The 20,220-nt window shown below is 43.3% G+C and overlaps 1 protein-coding gene across 1 annotated transcript in view; it reads right to left on the bottom strand.

Moving 5' to 3' along the window:
• The window catches only part of CSMD1 (CUB and Sushi multiple domains 1), a 1,229,803-nt gene that overhangs the window by 93,999 nt on the left and 1,115,584 nt on the right, over positions 1-20,220 (bottom strand). The window contains exons 39-41 of the mRNA XM_045535313.1: positions 16,925-16,994; positions 11,684-11,800; positions 3,350-3,559 (exon numbers count right to left, since the gene is read on the bottom strand). Coding sequence (XP_045391269.1) covers positions 3,350-3,559; positions 11,684-11,800; positions 16,925-16,994 — 397 coding nt within the window. The remainder of the gene's footprint in view (positions 1-3,349; positions 3,560-11,683; positions 11,801-16,924; positions 16,995-20,220) is intronic.

Genomic DNA, 20,220 nt, shown 5'->3' with positions numbered 1-20,220 from the left:
TGACAAGAATTGTCTGTGTGATTTATGCATCTTCGTATACGTCATTAATTATAATCTTAGCTTATAAATCTCAAGTAGAACCCAGGAATGTTTATATGACTTACCTATCAGAGTTAAGTGTCACTGTACCAATTTATCAATTTTATGAAAGGACAAACACTTTTAAATTATCTAATTAAGGATCATCCTTGTCAGATATGATATGCTACAAGAAAACAGGAGAGGTCAAACTCATGTTCTCATTCCTTTTTATTTATTTTTATATCTCTGTTATAGAAAATTAGGTGCCTATAATAAAAAAAATGTGTTGTTTATGGATTTTTTAAAAACGTGGATGCTTAGAGTCAGGTGTCAAGTAAATAAGGCATTTGTTCAAATGACCAGAGGTTTGACCTAGCTGGGGACGCACAGATTCTAACGCTTGAAGGCCATGCAAGGCAGCCTCAGGGAGCCGGGCCGGCAGGCGGCCGCAGGAAGTGTTAGAGGTCACAGCCCTCCTGCTCCGGAGGGGACCGTCCCACGAGTGACTGCAGGCCCAGAGTGTCCAGATTCTGATAGCACAAGAGAAAGCGGGATGTGTTGGTACCTCACAAATTATGTGACATCTAACTCTAAATATTGACAATTCATTTTTAAAATATTGAATATTTTGCCAGCTAATCACAACTGTATGACATCTGGCCTAGAGGGTTTCTACACAGAGCTTTCCCAGGTTGGTTTGTTTGTAGGCCATTCCTTTAGACTGAAATCATCGGTAGCTTTGGGAGCCACGTAGACATGGCCTTAATAAACCTACCTGGAAACTGCCAAGAGAAAAGCCCACAGAAAAGCATTTGTTTCTACACCACAGAGGTTAGACATTGTGTAAGATAATCTCTACTTTCAAAACTACACGGCAAATGCTGCCATAGGAATCTATACTTGAGTTTCTCTAGTGTCAGTAAGGAAAGGGAAGTTAAGTGCTGAATCCAGCGTGGAGAATACTGGAAACCAGGAGGGCCCCAGCAGAGCTCGGCATCAACCGAGGTGGACCAGCTACCTGGCGGCTCACGGCTGGAGACACGCAGTCATGTTATAGTTTTCTCGTTGGCTCAGATTTTAAGATCAAACTAATTTAAAAATGAAAATTACCACGTAATAACCAAGTTTAAAATGACGGACATGGGCGGAACGTTGGTATGTTAGCAGAAGCAGCTCGGCAGGACCCGGGGAGGGGTAGGGGCCCGGTGCACAGGTGTGAGAGGTCACAGTGCCCACAGCGGAGGTCACTCAGGCGTGAGGTCCGGACAGGGCGACTCAGTGAGAGGAAGCTACATTGGAACCGAAGCCCTGAGAATTCAAGCTCTTAACGTGAGATGCAAATGACTTCAGAATCGAGTGTCATCGCCTTGTCTGCTCCTCGCAGCTCACCTGTGGCCCCGATAATCCCTCCTCTCGCCAAAGCCAGTGGGTCCACCACCGGCCTCACGGTCACTTTCTGGGTGCAAACCCGCGATGTGAGCCAGGCCACTACAGAGTGGACTGTCCCTCCCCCGTGTCCCCTCAGACATCTGCAAATACCTCAATTACAGAAAGGCTCCTGTTAGATTTTAATTTACAACCAAAAACATCGTTAATATAGTTTTCTTGCTACACTGTAACATTGTCTGGTACAGCAACTGTGTCTTCTTTTAACTCCCCCACTCTTAGCCCGGAGACTGGGTGGGCAGGTAAGAAAGGTGAGAGGAGTGAGGAACAGGCGTGGAAACTGAGGTCGACACAGACAAGCCTCCTGGAAATCAGTAGGAAGCAGACACTGGAGGAAGATAAGAGGGCAAAGGTGCATCACAAATTATACCTAAATAGGTGTGTGCACGTGTGTGTGTGTGTGTGTGTGTGTGTGTGTGAGAGAGAGAGAGAGAGAGAGAGAGAGAGAAGAGAGAGAGAAAGAGAGAGAGGGAGGGAGGGAGGGAGCGGGAGGGAGAGAAAGAGATTTGAGCATATTTGAAATGCTACTGGGAAAGGTCTAGCAGAGAGGTGGCAGATGCAAAAGCAGAAGTAGAAGATATTTCCGTCTGCTGTTTCTAAAGGGGCGGGAGGGGAGGTGCTAGAGCCCCTGACGGATTTCCCTCACCTAGGAGGAGCTTTCGCTTGCATTTGAGAGGGAGAAAGAGCAGAAAGCAGGTGCAGCTGCAGGTAGGACTGCACCTGCTTTGTTGTGGGAAGCTGCTTTCCCTGTGATATTCTTTCTCTGTGTGTGTGTGTGTGTGTGCGTGTGTGCGTGCGTGCGTGTGTATGTGTGTGTGCGCGCACGCCTGTGCCTTTCAGTAGGGAGTGAGGCTGTTTGCTCGGGAGGAGAAAGATGAAGATGAGACTCAGTGAAAGACGCAGAGTGCTCGAGGAGGAATTCCGGCAGTGCCTGCCCACGGCGCTCACCGGTCTGGCCTTTGGTTCCTCTCTTTTTTTCTGCTACACCTGGATTTCTATTCTTAATAGACCCCAGTTCTGGAACTTTATGTCTACATTTTATATTTTAGATGAGAATTTCAGTAACAATGTCTGAGTTCAACATGAAATACTAACCTCTTTCAGTAATAAAATATGAAAGCCCTGCTTCTGGGGTCAGCCTGTGAAATTAAGGAAAGCAAGCAATTTAGCCATGTTTAGGAAAATACAGGCTCTAGATGTAATGTTTTGACTTCATTCGATTCAGCAATAATCAAGAGAAGGCCAGATAAATTATTTTGTATGAAATGAAAATGCTGTGTTTTTTCACACGTCAAAAATGCTTCGATCGTAGTTGATTCAAACTATTTTTAACGATTGCATATGTGGACAGATTAACAAAAAGATAAAGTTCCGTCACTAATTTTTTTTTTTTTTTGTCTTTTTCTCGCGTGGTTTGCACATGCCTTGAACAATGCACGTAGCTGTTACCCTGCGCGGAGACAAGGCACAAACACACGAGAGACAGCACCAGACCCGCTTCTGCTCTGGATTGACTTCCCGTACGATGGGACGGCCTGTGTCCTGAAGGGACAGGAGCCGAGAGGGACACAGTGACCACTGAGGGGGCTACGTGGAGACGGGACTCTGTGCCTGGACAGGTCCCGGCCGACGGCCCTGAGAGAGCCTGTGGGGAGCGGCAGGCAGTGAGGGCAACCTGGGCAGCAGCCCGATCCCACCGTGCGCGTCTGTGCCCTTCCTGTGTGTTCAACAACTGCCAAGTCCCCCTGCTAGCCAGACACCAGCTAAATCCCACCACAAATGCTTCTAACTGCACACATTTTTAACCAGTTGGGGAGATTTACGTTTAAACCCAACTTAAATGCAAGAAGCATGTTTAGATTTTTTTATTATTATGCCTCACCTTGGTAAGCCAGTTTAAACCCTTGCCGGTTTTGCGAGTGGTCGCTGTAGAAGTGGATGAGCGTCTCGTGTGTGGTGCTGAGCAGGGCGGCCGGGAGGTCCGAGCCGCTGAACTGCCCGATCAGAGGGCTGCTGTGGGAGGGCCCATTCTGGATTTCAAGGTAGTCATGGTTGGCTTCCGTGGAAAAGTTCAGGAACTGGATGTGTGCACCTGTGGGAAATGTGCCGAAGTCGTGAAAGTTCACGTCAAAATGTATAAAATCCATGCTTATGTTGATAAACAGTGCTTAAACCTTTGCCAGTCTCCCCAGATAATCTCTCTCCATGAAACGACTGCTTGGTGGAGGAAAACAGCGTTTCGGACGACAGCAGACCTTGGTCCAGTCTCCCCTCCGCCACTACTCACTGTGCGATCCCTGTCTGCGAAGTGAGTGTCCATAAGTCAACTCATTCGTGAAATATGAACATTACCAGAATCGTAACACGGAGACACACAAGGACGGTGCCTAGAATGGGGATTAGCACATGCGTGCATGGGAATGACGTTGCCCAGTTGCTGTTACAATTATTACAACCACAGTACAAGGGCGTGTCATTCTACGCTGTGTCACCCACAAGTTCATCTATGCCTTTGCCAAAAAAGAAGCCAATTTTAGTAAAAGACAAAAAAAATGCAAAAAACTTTGAAAGTGACTTTTACCTTAATCGGATGGTCATACCATTGCACAAGAGATTTATTAGTTTAGCAAGTGATTGCTTTTAATTGTGTTAGGCACACAAAGCAAATTATTGATGTTTGTAAAAAACCTAATCCAATAAATGCCACTATAACTCTCATAATTAAATCTAACGGCCTGGCACCGGTCAACATACCAAAGGACTGTTCCAAGGACCAATATCTCTGGTATCATAGTGATCTATGTACTAAATAAGCTATGGCTAATAACTTAAGGAAATAAAAATAAAAATAATTTAGAATTATTCACTATGGTATTGTGGCATTTTTGAAAATTTGACTACTGTGTCTGAAATATTTTAGTGCCTTTAAATAGTTTGTAAACAGCTCCAAAGACATTATTCGTCTTTGCATAAATCCATGCAGTTAAGTGGGGCAGTAAAACCCAGACTGAGAATACTAACGGCTACTTTCTCCCAATTTAGGAGACAAGCTTTGCTTTGCATCGCTCTTCTCCTGTTTTTGATAGATGAGAAGACTTTTATTTTTCTTTTTCATCCATTATATTATGTTTCCTAGATTGGGAAAATGAAAGGTAACACACGGGTTATCCTACTTAAGTGTAAATGCAGAGAAATTTTCACACAAACTTATCTACTCAGGTGTCAAAGGAAAATAGTTATCAAAGGCCAGAATTCAGTAAGAGAGGAAGAGAAAAAGCTCAAGTAAAAAGTTATAGAGAAAAAAAACCTAAAAGTACTCAATGAAATTTAAGGTCATATAAGAAAACCAATTTCATTATTTATGGCGTCCACGTTGTGAGGGAGAACAGAGGCGAGAACAGTGAGTTCCGTCGGGGCGTCACGCAAGGGGAGCGGTCACGCTCGGGGTGCAATTAATTTACCAGCTAACTTTTTCCTCGTGAGGTCATCAATGTCATTATCACAATCTTACCCGTGAGCAAACCAAGATTTAGCAATGTTAGTTGTCGCGTCTGACATTCACACAGGGAAAGGCGGAGTCGGGTTCACACCCAGCTCTGACGGGCAACGTCCTCACCTTTTCCAGTTTAGCCTGCAAACAGGCGAGACAAGAGCCAACCACCCCATTCTCTTAAAAATATGTTCTGCTGTTTCCTGGGGAAAATCAGTTTGTATTATGTTTGTTCAATCTACATTGAAAGACGATGAATAAAAGGAAGTAGGATGTGGAAAACTTGAGGAGGAGGAGAAGAAGGCAGATCTTTAACAGATCAACCAAATTGAGAAATTCTCTTTAGCACGAGTAATTAGATTCCTATGACAGATTGTCCGAGTCTACGTGCCACTAGGTCATCACCTGTCAGGGAAGGGACACCCAGTCTGTAGCTGTCTCAGCCATTCAAGCATCATCCGCTGCATATAACCAAGGTGGAGCAGCTCTTTAAACTGAAAACACTTCTGTAAATATTTCAATATGTCAAATATTGCTGTGTTGAACAGCCAGCAATGAGCTATTTTTTTCTAAATGCAGCAAATATTTGTGGTCAAAAGAAATTCAGAAGCAAGAAAAAAAAATAGAGAGAAAAAGGGAGGGAGGGAGGAAGGAGAAGAGGAAGGCCATGTCCCCTCCACCCAGCTGTGACAGGCGAGCAGTGGACCCCTTCGTAGATCACACACCAGGACCTAACTTGCCTCCTCGTCCATTGCTAAACCAAAAACATGGCTTTCTTTTGTGGCATGGCCCACAAATATAACAAAAATGAGCTCTGTCACTAATAAATAAACTATCCTAAAGAAGCACGTGTGTGACTACTTTGGGACATTAAATCTGTGTGTGCTTCAGAGTTTCATAAATACCCTCACATTCCTGAGAGATGCAAGAAGCCCACACAGGAGTAATCAAAACCACCTGCTCAATTACTGACATTTCTATTTATGTCCAAAACGTACCAGATAGAAAGGAAAACTAGGGAAAGATTAGAACGTTTAAAATCCAACAGTTAGGGAAATGGCTTAGCACGTGCTCATTCCGGATGCGCACACGCAGACTTCAGACGCGTTTATCCACAGACCGTTCCGAAATCCACGGACCGGACTGGCGCAGTCACGGAGGAGATGAAAGATGACAGGCAGATCAAGGCTGGACAAAGCTGAACACAGCCAGCGTCTCCAAAGCAGAGGGTGGAGTGAAAGTGGCTTTTTACTGATTTGGAATTAAACTTGAAATGGAAACGGAATTATGACAATTATAATATCATGAACAAAATTACCATTTTAAGTAGGATAAACTAAACAGCCACATATCAAACCACCTAACACATATCAGGAAATAGAACAGGGCTCAGCTCTAATCTGGCTTAAAATAGCATTATTCAGTGATCTAATTTTCAGCAAACTGCATCCCATCTGACATCGCAAAGCCCAAATGAAGGGATTAAAATAAGCATAACCTAGTTATCCTTTTATTATCTCACGGAATACTAAAAAAAAATGTGTCATTACAAGAAAACCAATCTGAACGCTTATCTTCCGTAGAATTTACAGAGCACATTCCCATCCCAGGATAGTTACATATTGAAAATTAAGTGCCTTCTGGGATTGACAGAACTTTGAACAGTAATGTGACTATGATTTCAGAGTTAAACCCTAGTTTAGAGTTGATAGAACTTGTGAATATTAATTGCTGATTTGTGTTTTCTGTGTGTGATAAACACACGGCAAAAGAGTTAATAGCTATGGGATTTAGTGAACGTTCTAAGTCATCTTTTCTGTCATCTCTATGTTTCTAGATGGACCAAAGGCACAGTGGTTCACAGCATCTTGGGAGACATGGCGCAGTGGTTTCTAAGGATGAAAGGTAAGGACCACGCGGAAGAAGACCGGGTTGTACATCTCTCCCCTGCACCTTAGACTTTCTCAAGAAAACAGAGACAGAAACTCCGAGTGGATTAAGCTCTGTCAAAGCCACACAGAACGGCAACCCATGTCTGTAAGAGGGAGAGAAAACAGCATAAAAACACGGAGAATTCGGTTTAGCCACTGAAGACAGTTGACACTTACAAAATGCCGTCTTTATGTAATCCTTTTTTAATACTGCAAAGCAGCCCGATCAGATTGATATTGCATCAGACACATTTTATACATAAGGAAACGGGGTTCGAAGCATTTTGGTATCTCATGCAACCAGGCATTGAAAGAATCAGCTAAGATTCCTACTCAGTTAGACGCAGAGCCCAGAACTGTGAGCAAGGACAACATAGGCCACCTGCTCCACAGGTGTGTTTGGTCAGGGTCTCTCTGACCATTCTGAGAGACAGAGACAGGGTGCAGAAAGTTGCTGTCAGTGGAAGGAATAATTAGAGAACAAGGTGAGGTGGTTTTCACATGATAACAAAGCAGCCAACCACAGTTGCCTGTTCAATTAAAGTGTTGATTGATCCAAGAGCAGGGAGAGGGATTAACCAAAAGAATCCTTTGACTAAGCTGGTAGCTACTTAGCTCAGGGCGTGGACAATCTCTCAGGCAGGTCCACGCCTGTGCAGTTGTAAGGCAAGATTCAAAACAGCCAATAAAATCCCGCATGGATAAAAAACATCAAATATATATTTTGCCTCAAGAAAAGTCAATAATGTCTCATATTCTGGATAAGTGTTTTTGTTCAGGGCAATTGGAGAAGCTGAAGTCACTCATGTTCAACAGCCACACCCTGAGAAACCAAACTCCAAAGCCGACAACTGAGGAGACAGAAATGTATGTTCAGACAAGATAGATAACACTTGAAATCTAGAAATTATATTTAAGAATACTCCGTAAGAACACTAAGGAATTTTTTTTTGTAATTTACTTTGTACTTTTGACTTGTCCTGTTGTTTTATGCTCAGTAATATTCTATCTCTACTGACAATTTGCCCAAATCTCATGATTTCTACACTTTTTACACCAGAGCAATTTATCCTAAATAAGTAATGTTTGTAAAAATCTTATGATAATCTCTGTGCATTTCTCATCTTATTTAGTGCGAAAGTGCTGAGAAACGTTTCCTGACTTAGTGTAACTCTCACATCCAATGAACCGGGGTTGCTTTGTGAAAATAAGCAATTCTTTGTCCCATCCCGAGGGGACACTAAGGCAGAACCGTGAGAGTCTCTACATCACTGACCTCGACCGCTGCTCTTGTGCACAGCAGAATGAGAGCCACTGACTTGAGCAATCATGCTCCTCGTTGCATAGTGTTCCAAGTATAAGTAGATAAAATTCTCAGTAGATCTGACATTCTCTTTGGGTCTTAAGGAAGCAAGTTTCCCGTAATGTTTGTTTCTTGGTAAAATTTCCAGTGATACTGCAAAGAAAGTATTGCTGAATATTGTTTCCCAAACCTCAGGAAAGGGGGAGGGTTAGAGGGCTAGGAGATCCCCCACACACACCCCCAGAAGCAGGAAATCTAGGGGAGATATAGGGAGGTGACAGCGATGCACCATTTACATACACACTAGGAGCAGCTGGTTAAATCTACCGTGGTCATTAATGTAAACGCCCTATCCCATAAATGTCTTTTCTCAGCATTAAGGAGGAAATATCTTTTGACTATCGTTTTCCAACTTAATTGCCAAGATCACCCTAACAACAGACGTTTTCAGATATTTTTGTGTGTGACGTCAACAGAAATACCTGCCTACGAACCCCGTGTCCCTCCTGTCCCAGTAGGGAGTCAGGCATCCTTTCCTGAGTTGTAATCACAGTGAATATTCCAGAATCACCTTAAAGCCTTGGCTATGCATATGAAACAATATGAGGATCAAAAAGAAAGAAATTATAATTAAAAGATATTTGGTTATTTCTGCTGTAGTCCCATTTTTTTTATAAGAAACTTCTGGAGTGCTTGATTTATAAATGTCTACAGATTCCTGGGCTTCAACTCCAAAGTTACTTTCTCAAAATTTCCAGGAAAGAGACCTGATATTTGCTTATGATTTGGGAGATGCTGGAAAATCTTGCTGCCAAAAATAAGGTCAGGTTCAGAGAAAGAAGAGAACTGTATCTCGCTGTGGATACGAACTGGGAATCGAACAGCAGCATCTACGACAACCGCGTCTGAGACATTCGGGTGATCCAGATACAATGTTTCTCACGTAGCTGAAATGTGGTTTGGCCTTTGGGAACAAGACTCACGATGTGGTTTTAAGAGCCGTGTGTGGGAGGGAGACTGAGCTATAGGGTAGAGGACGGTACAAGGGAGAAGACGTAGAAATTGCAGAAGAGTAGGAACATACAGAACTAATAGGCTTAAGAGTTTTCAACTGCTTTTCAACTGCAAAACTGACGTGCAGTTGAAAGCTAGGTAGGTAGTGAAATTTTCTCAGCTTTTGCAAAATGCTCTAAAATGACTTAAGCCCTAGTAAGAACTCCTAGCAGGGGCATAAAAATGCCAAATGTTCACTATGCCAGGGACCTACCACCTCTTACACGTCTTTTCTCCAAATTTCTAACTTCACATTTGGAAGTATATTTACAGGTTATAAAATGTACCACAGGGAAACCTGGTGCACCATTTAAATTTAATCTGCGAGAACTTGTTCTAAAGCACAACTACATTTATTCTAGAAAGCTAGGGATAGTCATACTACTTTGTATGTATGTAGAATTTAAGAGATAAAGTTTCTTTCTGCCTTCCCTTCTAGATCCTCTTTAAAATATTTTAAAGATTTACATAATTTTAAATATTTTTCTACTTCTTTTCATTTCAATGAAAAGACATTTTCTACTTCTTTTCATTTCAATCTTTCTTTAAATAAATATTTTTGTTTTGGTTCATGAATCCTGACCATGAACTCAGATAATTTTGGTTTCAATTCACTTTCTCCCCTGAATTATTCTCTTGTATAATGGTTTATGAGTGAACAATCTAAGGAAATATACCAAATGGTATCCTTCTCAGGAATTATAGGACAGTAACGTTGGTAAAATAAGAAAATGACCAGAATGTTTCTAATCAGTGTTGAAAGGAGAGTGGGAACTATTTGGAACAACAATACAAAAAATATCCACGTGTGGCCTTTTGTCTCACTTTGCTTTTTATTGTTTGCCACACACCAAGCCTAGACCACACTCCTAGCCTGGATTATGTCAGTTCATCCCACCGTAACCTGGCGTGGCTGTTTCGGTGACAAGTGTCCTGCAGCCTCACTCACTGGGAAAGGCCGCCCCGCCCAGGGAGGTGGCCGCCGGCCTGTGTCCCTAGTTCTCTGACCTTCACTGCTATGAGAACTTGCACCACGAGGTTGTGACACCAAGTGTCACAGGACCATGTTGAAAACACCCTGAGTTACACGGATCCCTGATGCGACCGGTAAACCCCGACTCCGAGGACTGGTGCCAGCACGTCCTTATCTTCCGACCTCCATGGGGAGAAAGGGGACCCACTTTGGCGGATTCCTGAGCCAGTGTTGATTAAAGTCATGCAAAGGCCTTCTTCTAGCACTGGCAGCATCACTGCCTCTCTGCTCAGAGGGTTTATATTGAAGAAAAAAAAACCCTAAAAGCTAAAAAACCTGGAAGAAACCGAGGGTTCCTGTTAACAGCATCCTCTCACGAGGAGTCTCTCCCTCCCTCACCCACAGGCCCTGCGCGGCCTCCCAAAGAACCCGCTGGACCCCACGGGCTGTCCCCGTGGGGCCCTTCCACGCTGGCCCCGTCCCACGCGTAACCCTCCACGCAGGGGGACGGCATTTCCTCATTCGTGCACCCGACCACGCCTGCCTCCCTCCTGCCTCCCCGCACAGCAAGTCCCTCTGGCCTCACTCTGGCTACTGCCGTCCTGGGCACAGATTCCGAAGGCACAAGCTTCAAAAACTTAATAGAAAGTATGATCTTCCTCGACGGCAGTGATTTACATTTATGCTTGTATTCATTCGTTATCAACATTCAGTCTGTGAGCACCCCATTCACTGAGCACCTAACTCGGCCCACCAATACTGAGGGTCCCAGAGAAACCCACAGGCGGGGGAACCCAGATGAATGACCCCAAAACACAAAGGAAGCCAGGAGGCAGAGAGCGGATCCGAATTTCACAAAGACCATGCATTTCTGAAGACAGGCCAGGAAGAATGCGGTTTTAGTGTTAAAATTATGAATTATTATTTAAGGTGAAGAACCTGAAAGTTAATAACTAAAGATTTTTTTTAAAAAGCCTTTTTTGTAAACCTATAAACAACACAATTTATAATAAAAATTCATAGAATGATACTATTTTTTCATATTTATGTTTTATATTCAATTCAAAATGTGTCACCACCTGAAAAAAAAAGCCTTCAAAACTGTCCAAGAAGAAACAATAACCATTATTGAATTCCGGCAGCGATAGATTAGAGAAGGCGTTATTATAAATAAAAAGATGGATAATTGAATTAGTGATGCTCCGTTTTACACTTCATGTGCCTGCTATATCATCTCTCAGCCAATTTAATTTGCCTTGAAAAGCGCTGCACGGCTCCATTGATTTCTCAAATAACTTTCCGTTCTCAAAGTTATTCTGCCAAGGCTTTGTTTAAATCTGGAAGCCACTTTCAATTAAAGATACAGTCATGTCAACAGAGGAAGCCACATTTTTAATTCAGCTTCCTTCTTTCCAAGTTAGAAATGAAACGGTTGGACTTTCAGGAATTAATGACGCTTCACTCACCGTAGCCGATGGGCAGGGATATGGTCCAGGTGCAGTCCAGGTTGTTGGGGTAGGAACCCGGAAAGCCAGGGCTCAGGATCACGCCCCCCATGCTGGTCAGCGTCCCGCCGCAGGTCGCTGCGGAATGCACAAGGGCTGTCAGTGCGGGCTCTCGGTTTCCCCCAGGAGACTCAGTCCAGCCTGCTTTACCGACCAGGCTCAGCAAGAGCTGAGCCCTGCCGCAACCACAGCGCGCAACACAATGCCCTGCGCTTTGGTTATTCATGGGCTTAGCGCTCCCTCTCGTCTGAACTGCTTAAGAGTAAAGACCTTGTTCAAAATGTATCTTTTTCTGGTGCTCAGCGGCTCTCAGGAAAGGGCAGTCTATTTAACGTTTGGCCTGCAGCCGGGCACCAAATTGACTTCAGTTTATTAGCTGCCGTTCATTGGATGGTGGTGTAACTATTTACTGATTGCTAATTATGTGCTACTCACTGGGATAAATGTAATACATTGTACGGCTTCACTCCCGTAACAACCCCACAGATAGAGAAATCAAGCCCAGAAGAGGTTAATAAATTTGCCTGAAGTTACATGCCTGCTAAATAGCACAACCAGAATGTCGTTCTCGCTTTGTCCGGTTCCAGAACCAAGTCTTAACCGGGATGCGTTCCCACCAGATGTATTTTTAGTTTTGGGATGCAGCTAACTGCATGCACCTTGTCCTCAGGGAACCCCGTGTGGTCAGGCAGGTGGAGATACGGTCACGTCTCCCCTTATCTCAGCCCACACACCGTACGCTGCTGGATCTGAGGCCGACTGGAAAGAAACATGACTCATTTTATAATAAACATCCCCAACAATGGAGGTTGGAGCATATGAAATTCTGATATCTGACCATTTGTAACTTATTTAAATGAGGATTTCTTATATTTCCAACTTAATGCAAATAAGGCCACTTCTTTGCAGGAAGCTACATCAAACCGTTTTATTCCTATTTTAACAATCTTCTCATTAGGAAAAATATTTTAGACAACATATTTTCTGGAAACCTGCTTTCAGAGATTCCTTAGGACTTGTGGTGAAGCCTTTTTGTTTGTTTGTTTGTTTTTTGATTTTGGTAATCATCGGGGTAGACTGTCGAGCACAAATTTAATATTTTGAGAAATAGCCGACATTCAAGTCTAGTTACTATGGTGATCGTTGAAGCCAGGCCATCATATTCTGGGTTTCAAGTATTGTATAAGTTAAAAAAATGCATATTAAAAAATTCAAAAGTGTATTTTTGTGGTGTGAGTCACAGTTCCAGAAAAGTCTTGGGCAAAACTGACTTTGTGGTTACAAAATCTTCCCAGGTGACTTCTCTGTGGGAGGAACCAAGTGTCTGGAAGGGGAGCTCCAGTCTGCACCTGTCCGTGAACCTGTGGACTTTGGTGGAGAAGCACGTGCAGGTCTGAGTGTGGTCCCTGAACACCCTGCACACACTCAGCAGGGACAGCGCCCCCCCAGCCACCTGGGACTTCCAGCGAGAGCAGGGAAGACACAAGTGGAAAATGCCAAATCAATGGCCAAACAGGAACATTAATGTCAAAAAGGGCAAGGTTGCTAAAAAACCCCTTTTGATTCTTTTTTTTTTACCAAAAAACTCCCAAAATTTGGGAATCATAAACTGCACACATCCATGTAGATTTTCAGCTGAGGATTGAGATAACCTTGCACGAGGGGCTGGCACCGTGTCTGAGGATGGATATCGCCAACAATACTGTTGTTTGTGTCTGACACAGGCTGACCGCCACGTGGTGGGAAAGCCACTCCACCGTGGGCCCGGTCATTGTGACATCTCCCGTCAAGCACCCAATAATCAATCGCCTGAGAACCTCCTCATAAGCAGGTGTGATCCCTTTGTTGTTGTTCCTCTAAAAAAAACCCTAAGAATTGATGGATGAGCATAAAAACAGAGCTCCCAAAAGACTTGTATCAATCTTTTTCTTCCTTTGTTATATCTTAAGAACTCCACCACCAGTCCGGTCGTATTTCAGGTTGGTTCGACGTCACTCAGAGGTTTCAGTTTCCGCTCAGGGCTTACCCACCCCTTCCCCAGCTGACCCCCTGCCCCTGCCTGGTGACCTCCCCCCATGTCAGACCCTTTCTTACGGGGAAACAGCGTCTTTGCAGAAAGTTATTGGTAAATACAGTATTTTTAAAGGGCAAGCTGTCTATTATTATAAAATAGCTAGGGACCTTACATTTTACTGCATTTATACATCTTATTTTGTGTAAATTCCTGGGGGTCTTTGGTAAGAGTATATTGAATTTTCACTCAAGGGTTGAAGAGCTCCGTGGTGCAGTGAGGACGGGGGGCCCAGGCCCCCTGCACAGTCTGAGCGCCAGCCTCACTGCTGGGCCCCACAAAACTGCTTGACCATGGGGAGCTGGTCATGATATTCGAAATAGTCAATATTGGTCAAGCTCTGAGCACTATTCTTGGCACTTAGTAACCTCTAGAGAAGCAGTTTTATATACTTTGTCTTCATTGGTACTAGTATTTTTCAAAATTAAGACATGAGATTTCCAGGCCCTAATAAGTCAAATATTATTGCTCTACAGATTTCTAATCCTAAAATTCCCCAGCTTGGATTCGTCTAAAGCTAACAGCAACATAAACCTGTCAATAGCTCCAACCAGTCTTTGGGATTTATCATGGATCATGTATGAGCTTTTTCAATGAAAAAAAACTTTTCTCTATACCGTCTAAAGAATTATGTAAGTTGATGTACCTTCAACAATTGCTAATATCCAAGGCATATTACATAAAAGATAAAAGTCAATTATATTTCGATAGTATAACCATTCAAATAAAACATTCCTTTACATAGTATACAAGGACAGCAAGGGAATATTGTTTGATTGAATTCCTGCTGGGAATTGATTTCATTTCAAAATTTAAAATATTTCCACTCCCAAGTTTAAGGGAACGCTCTTCTCTATAAAACAAACAGGGAGCTTGATACTCTGTGTAATGACATGGCGGCACCCTTGCCATCTTTTCATTTCTTCCTTCCAAATCCAGGCTGGGATTTTAAACCTCCACACAAATAACTTTGTGTTTTCAGGTGACATGTTAATCTAGACATTTATTTTACACCAGGAAATAACTTTCATAAAGTAAGACACTGGCCACCACGGAACATTTTTCATTTGTAGGCAAACACGATACGGCGAAGACGGTATGGACAGGTGTTTTCTTGCTGAGGTTCTGCTTGTTTCTCAGGTTTGGTGTCATTTTATTTTCCTCTGTACACAATTCCATCTGTGTCCCAGACAAGGCAGTTAAATGCATATCCCTAAAAACCATTTAATGCCTAAGGTTTATTTGAGACGTGGGACAATCAGGCTGTCAGAAGAACATGGAACAGAGAGTAATTATGTTGCTTTCCCTGTAGGGACCAAGCACTGTGCTGTCATATTCCTCGGCAAAATGAAATCTAAACAGTATGCGAATAGCTCAGCGGACAATTTTAAGGATACGTCGTGGCCTTTAGAGTTGCCTGCACTTGTCCATACAGAGGTGGCCACTTCCTCCTGAAACACCGCCTGGCCACACAGGGTGTCTGGGGGCTCTGCACGCGGCCGACACTGCACCCCAGTGCTGGAGGACTGCACGGAGCTTTGACAAGGGAATCCGTGATCCTGTGACTGTCACGGTGACCTGTGCTCTCTGACACATGCATTTACTGGTCATTCTTGAGTCAGATTTCTTGTGCGTCTACCTGAGTGGTACATATTTCTGTCACCAAAGCCCCTGGGGATTGCAGGGAGGGCAAATCAAATAGCGATGTCACAGCTCCACACGGGGAGGTAGAGTCGAGTGATACCTGTGGTGAGTGGTGGCCCTGGGCGGGGACAGCTAATCACGCCTGAAGGTGGGGACCTGAACGGAGCTGGGGGGCAGTCCCACAGGTGCAAAATTCAAGAGCACCCCCAACCCCCAATACTGTGTTGGTGCAATGCTTGGAAAAATCAAAAGCAATGCAAAACAATCTGTTAGGGACAAAACATCAAAGTTTTACATGAAGACGCAGTCAGTTTTGCTCATCTTTCCTTCTGCCTCGGGCTGTGCCAGGGCAGCACCACACTGAACTCGGAGGTCAGGGAGGGGTCGCGGAGGATGGATGGCCCTCCTACAGCAGTGGGTCTGTGTGGGGACGAGGGAAGGAGGATATGCCAGGAATTGGGACAGTGTTGACGGTGGGGGTGCGGATTAGCCTGGGGGTCCTTACAAGCCACCCAAGGGAGCTGGGATTATCATTTTGGCTGAGGGGTGGGGGTGGGTGCACAGTGGCAGGAGATGGAAGGACTCTTCATCATTCAACGTTAACAAGCCCTTTCCGATGACAGAGGTGAAGAACTGCTGAACTTGGGGGCTGCAGGTGGACCCTATGGAGACCTCAGGCAGAAGGGCTGGAAGGAGTGAGAAATCTCTCGGATTTGGGGAGCGAGGGAGAAATCTGAGATAGCATCCAGCTGCGCTGTTTAGGCACAAAAAGGTGTGTGATGACGGGACTCTCTGAGGCCGGAGCCCAGGAGGGGGACGCGTTTGCAGAGGCTGGCGGGTGTGGAGTGTCGGGTAACCACCATGATTATGCTCCGACGGTCCCTGACGAGGTCGTATGGTCACCTGAGCGACAGGTGAAGATTTCTGAGTTGGACTACGACGTGCAGGTGGTGGGTGAAGCTCTGGGCCTGAACGAGGGGGAGCAGAGAGCCCCGACATCTCCGGCCTTTGCATTCAGGGACCGCCTGTAAGCGGGAACGAGCAGCCCCTGGGAAGCCCCCGGCAGCTCACCTGTGCTGCAAGGCTGCGGGCCGGGCAGGGCTCTGCCTCCGCAAACCTGGCGCCTGTGTTTCCCATGTGAAATACCATCCACCACTCCACATCAGTAATTCGTAGTTCTGAAGTTTGTTTCTAGAAACTTGGTTTCCCTGAGGCTAAAAGTCTATGCAGAGAACCGCTCAGACTTTCATACCAGCTAACATTCCTTCTTTCCTACAAATTAACAAACCGGACTTTTTTTTTTTTTTTTTTTTTTTCTGTCATTTGAGTTCAGGCCCCGCGTGGGCAGCATTTGCACCTGGTCTTGCATTTGCACCTGGTCTTGCAGGACAGGACGACCGGGGACGCCCAAGAGGCGGAGCTACTGCGCCCAGGGGGGGGCGCGAATGGGAGCGTCATTGGAGCCAGGCGCGGCGGGACCCACCTACCGATGCAGAGGGGCGACGGGTGGCTCCAGCGGCGCACGGTCCCCGGCATGCAGGAGATGTGGGAACGGCCCTGTTGCAGGAGAGTAAGATAAAACTCATGTAACTGAAAATAGAGCCTTTAAGGATTTGTGTATGAAAAACACCAGAAATTGTAAAATCTAGTCCTACTAATGATTACTAACGCACCATATATTTGGACCCAACGTAGAAAAAATCCATTGTTACTGTATTTCTTTTTTACTAAAAAGAAAATCTTGCAACGTTCCTTTAAACAGGCCATATTTCTGCCTGGATCCTTTCCTGATATTTGCAGAAGGTTGATAATGGGGCGAGGTATGCTTTTTTTTTTTTTTTTCCCGTCATCAGAATTTATAGCTTTTGGTCTGAAAGGCCAAAAATGATTAGGAAATAGTAGGTATTGATTAGAAGGGTAAAATGTCAGTGATACTTTATCTGCTTATGAAAATGTCACCTTCCTGCTTGGGCCTGGTTACAAGTCACATGATCACACAGTTTTGAAAGGAAATGGGTCAGGTCTTCCTTCACCGGAAAGGAAGATGTAATAGTCCCTTCGTCACTAACTAACCAGCCTCACAGCCGTCAAATTAACCCGCTTGCAGGGACAGTGACTCCCATCACTCAGGGTCTCCTTGTCCTTTGCGTATACAAAGTTTTCAACTCTCAGCTTCTTTTTTCCAATATGCCTGTTTGTTGCATCAACTTTCAGCTTTAAAAAAATCTATTCTAGTCTTTTTCTCAGAGTCTCTTAAACTCAGAGACGTTTCCTGATAAAATTTCTCTTACAAATTAAGGAGAAGGTAACAGAGGAGACCTCTCGGACAATGTTCTTTTTTCTTTTTTCCTGATTGGGACTCAACGGCCTTATCTGCCAGGCTCCCTTATCTCTTGAATTTCCATTTGTCACCGACAATCGGTATAGCGGCAATTGAAAAACATGTCTTCAATTCATGTTAAATAATCCCGGCCACTCTGGGAACGCATCAAACAAGAATTTGCACCAATGCAGTTATCAATGGCAAACCAATTCCCTAAGCTTAGAAACGTCGCATACTCAATTCACTTGCCCCAGACTAATTTTGTCACACTTTTTGACATTGTTAACGTAGTGACACTAAGGAAGACTATGCTTTTAAAGAGGATATCTGGACAGTGTTTTTGCTGCTAACATTCATACTCTATGTATAGTCATTCTCCAATCCATTAAATTATCTTTCATAAATTTCTTTCTGAAATACGGATGAACATAAAGGACAAAAGCCTCTGGAGATATTTATTGAACACTACCAGTAAAATAGTCATTTATTACCAATCTATCATATTCTGCTATTGATTTCAGTAAAAACAATTCAAATGAGTGATTATAGCTAAAAGTTTTGTAATGAATCAAAAACAAGACAGGATTCTATGTATCTATTTACTAGTTTTTACCCAAATGAGAATTTTCTGTTTTATGTTTTAAAAGAAGCACTAAAACAGGTCTAGAGAAAATGGAAATCATAAATCATTCAAATATTCAGGATTTCTTTTCAGCATGTGTTGTCATGCCACGCCCACGAATCCCACTAGGCATATGTATTTGTAGACATTCATGTGTTTACTATGCAAGGAACAATGCTTTTCATGACTAATGTGTAATTTATGCATGCTGACATTCCAAATGTATTACTGTGTTAGTAAAATTGTCAGTCATTAGCAATTTAAAATAATCCAGAATCCTTTCTGGCTCATGTGAATGACAAACAGCAGCTTGCAAACTCAAAGCTTGACATTGTTTGCAATGAAGAAAAAAATAGCTTAGTTTGTCTTTGAAAAACAGAGCTAAGACGTGATCTGATTGGGCTGTAGAAGTGTGTCCACAGGCTGCATCTCTAGGCAGCATGTTAAACAATTCATTATAAGAAATTTCTTTACCAAAGAATCCTTTCTATTTCCTTCTCTGAGGGTTGCAGTAACATCATTTAGTAAAAAACAGCAACAATAAAAAATAATGCTAACAGAAATTGTAAAGTTACATCATCACCAGGTAGAAAGAAGATGTCCAATGACCATCCATGGTCAAAACCAAGTATTACAGCGTGGGAATTTGGGGGAGAGCAGAGAGAACACACTATTTACGTGATTTCCATCAATTATAATGCAAGCCAAAAAGAGGCATAAAAATGGCAGATAGCACAGATTGAGGTGTCCCTATAAATGAACCCCTTCAGTTATGATGCATAACTTTTTACATCATAACGTGTGAAGCAGAAAAGCCATGTCTTAAAGGATCAGCCTACAAAGCCTTCGTGTGCTTGGTTAAAACCTTGTTGAGAGGTGCTGTCAGGCTGCAGTTTCCACTATAGAAACTCCAGTTCTGTCTCCCGTCTTTTTCTAAGTCACAGCACTGATGGCTGTAGCCACCAAGGTCTTTAAAATGTAAACTGTAGACTTGTTTTCATGAAGGTGACTTAATATAGTGATATCTGTTTATAATAATAACAACAATAGTTTTCATTTGCTACGGTGTGCGAGGTATTTTGCAGATATTTCCTCCAGGCTTAAAGCACACATCACATGGTATCCACGTCATACAGTTGACGAGGAATAACGAGGTTTTGTATAGGAAGCACATGGAACTGCACTCAGCATTCCACATTTGCTTGCCATGTTGGTGTTGTCACTCGATTCGGTTCTACTACCCATTGGCCCCGACACACGTGCAGAAATTGAATCTCATGCAATTGTGTTCTTTCACGGTTGTGTTGTTGCAACTCTTTCCTGATGCTTACTCGGGCTGTTTTATTTAAGTCATTACAGAACTTGGCTAAAATAAATTTCCTTGAAAAATTACCAGCTTCAATGTCACCATATACGTACAGCCAACATACCCTATTACCTGAATCAACTGAACGGTAGGAATGTCAGCAGGCTTAAATATTTCTCCTGGACTTTGGGATATACATGTTTTGATGATCAATTTTTATTATTGGCAGGGAGACTTATATAAGGATTATGCTAAGTGATAGAAACTATACTTGGTATAAGCTTATTCGTGGTCAAACCAGAAAATAAACAACAGAAAAATGGCTAATCTTGCTATACATTGTTTATAAAAACTTCTATGTAAAAAACTATTTAAAAACTATAAACGTATATGGAAAACCTCTTAATATCTCTTGAAAATTATTTAAATCTATTATTTGGATGCCTTGTTTACCTAGCACAAGGCAGGCATTTAATGATAATTTATTGAACTGAATGAAGACCACAGGGCAGAGCAGTACAGCACATGACTC

Source organism: Lemur catta, chromosome 22 (genome assembly GCF_020740605.2).
Source record: "Lemur catta isolate mLemCat1 chromosome 22, mLemCat1.pri, whole genome shotgun sequence".
Lineage (NCBI taxonomy): Eukaryota > Metazoa > Chordata > Mammalia > Primates > Lemuridae > Lemur > Lemur catta.
This window is presented reverse-complemented; position numbering and strand designations above follow the sequence as displayed.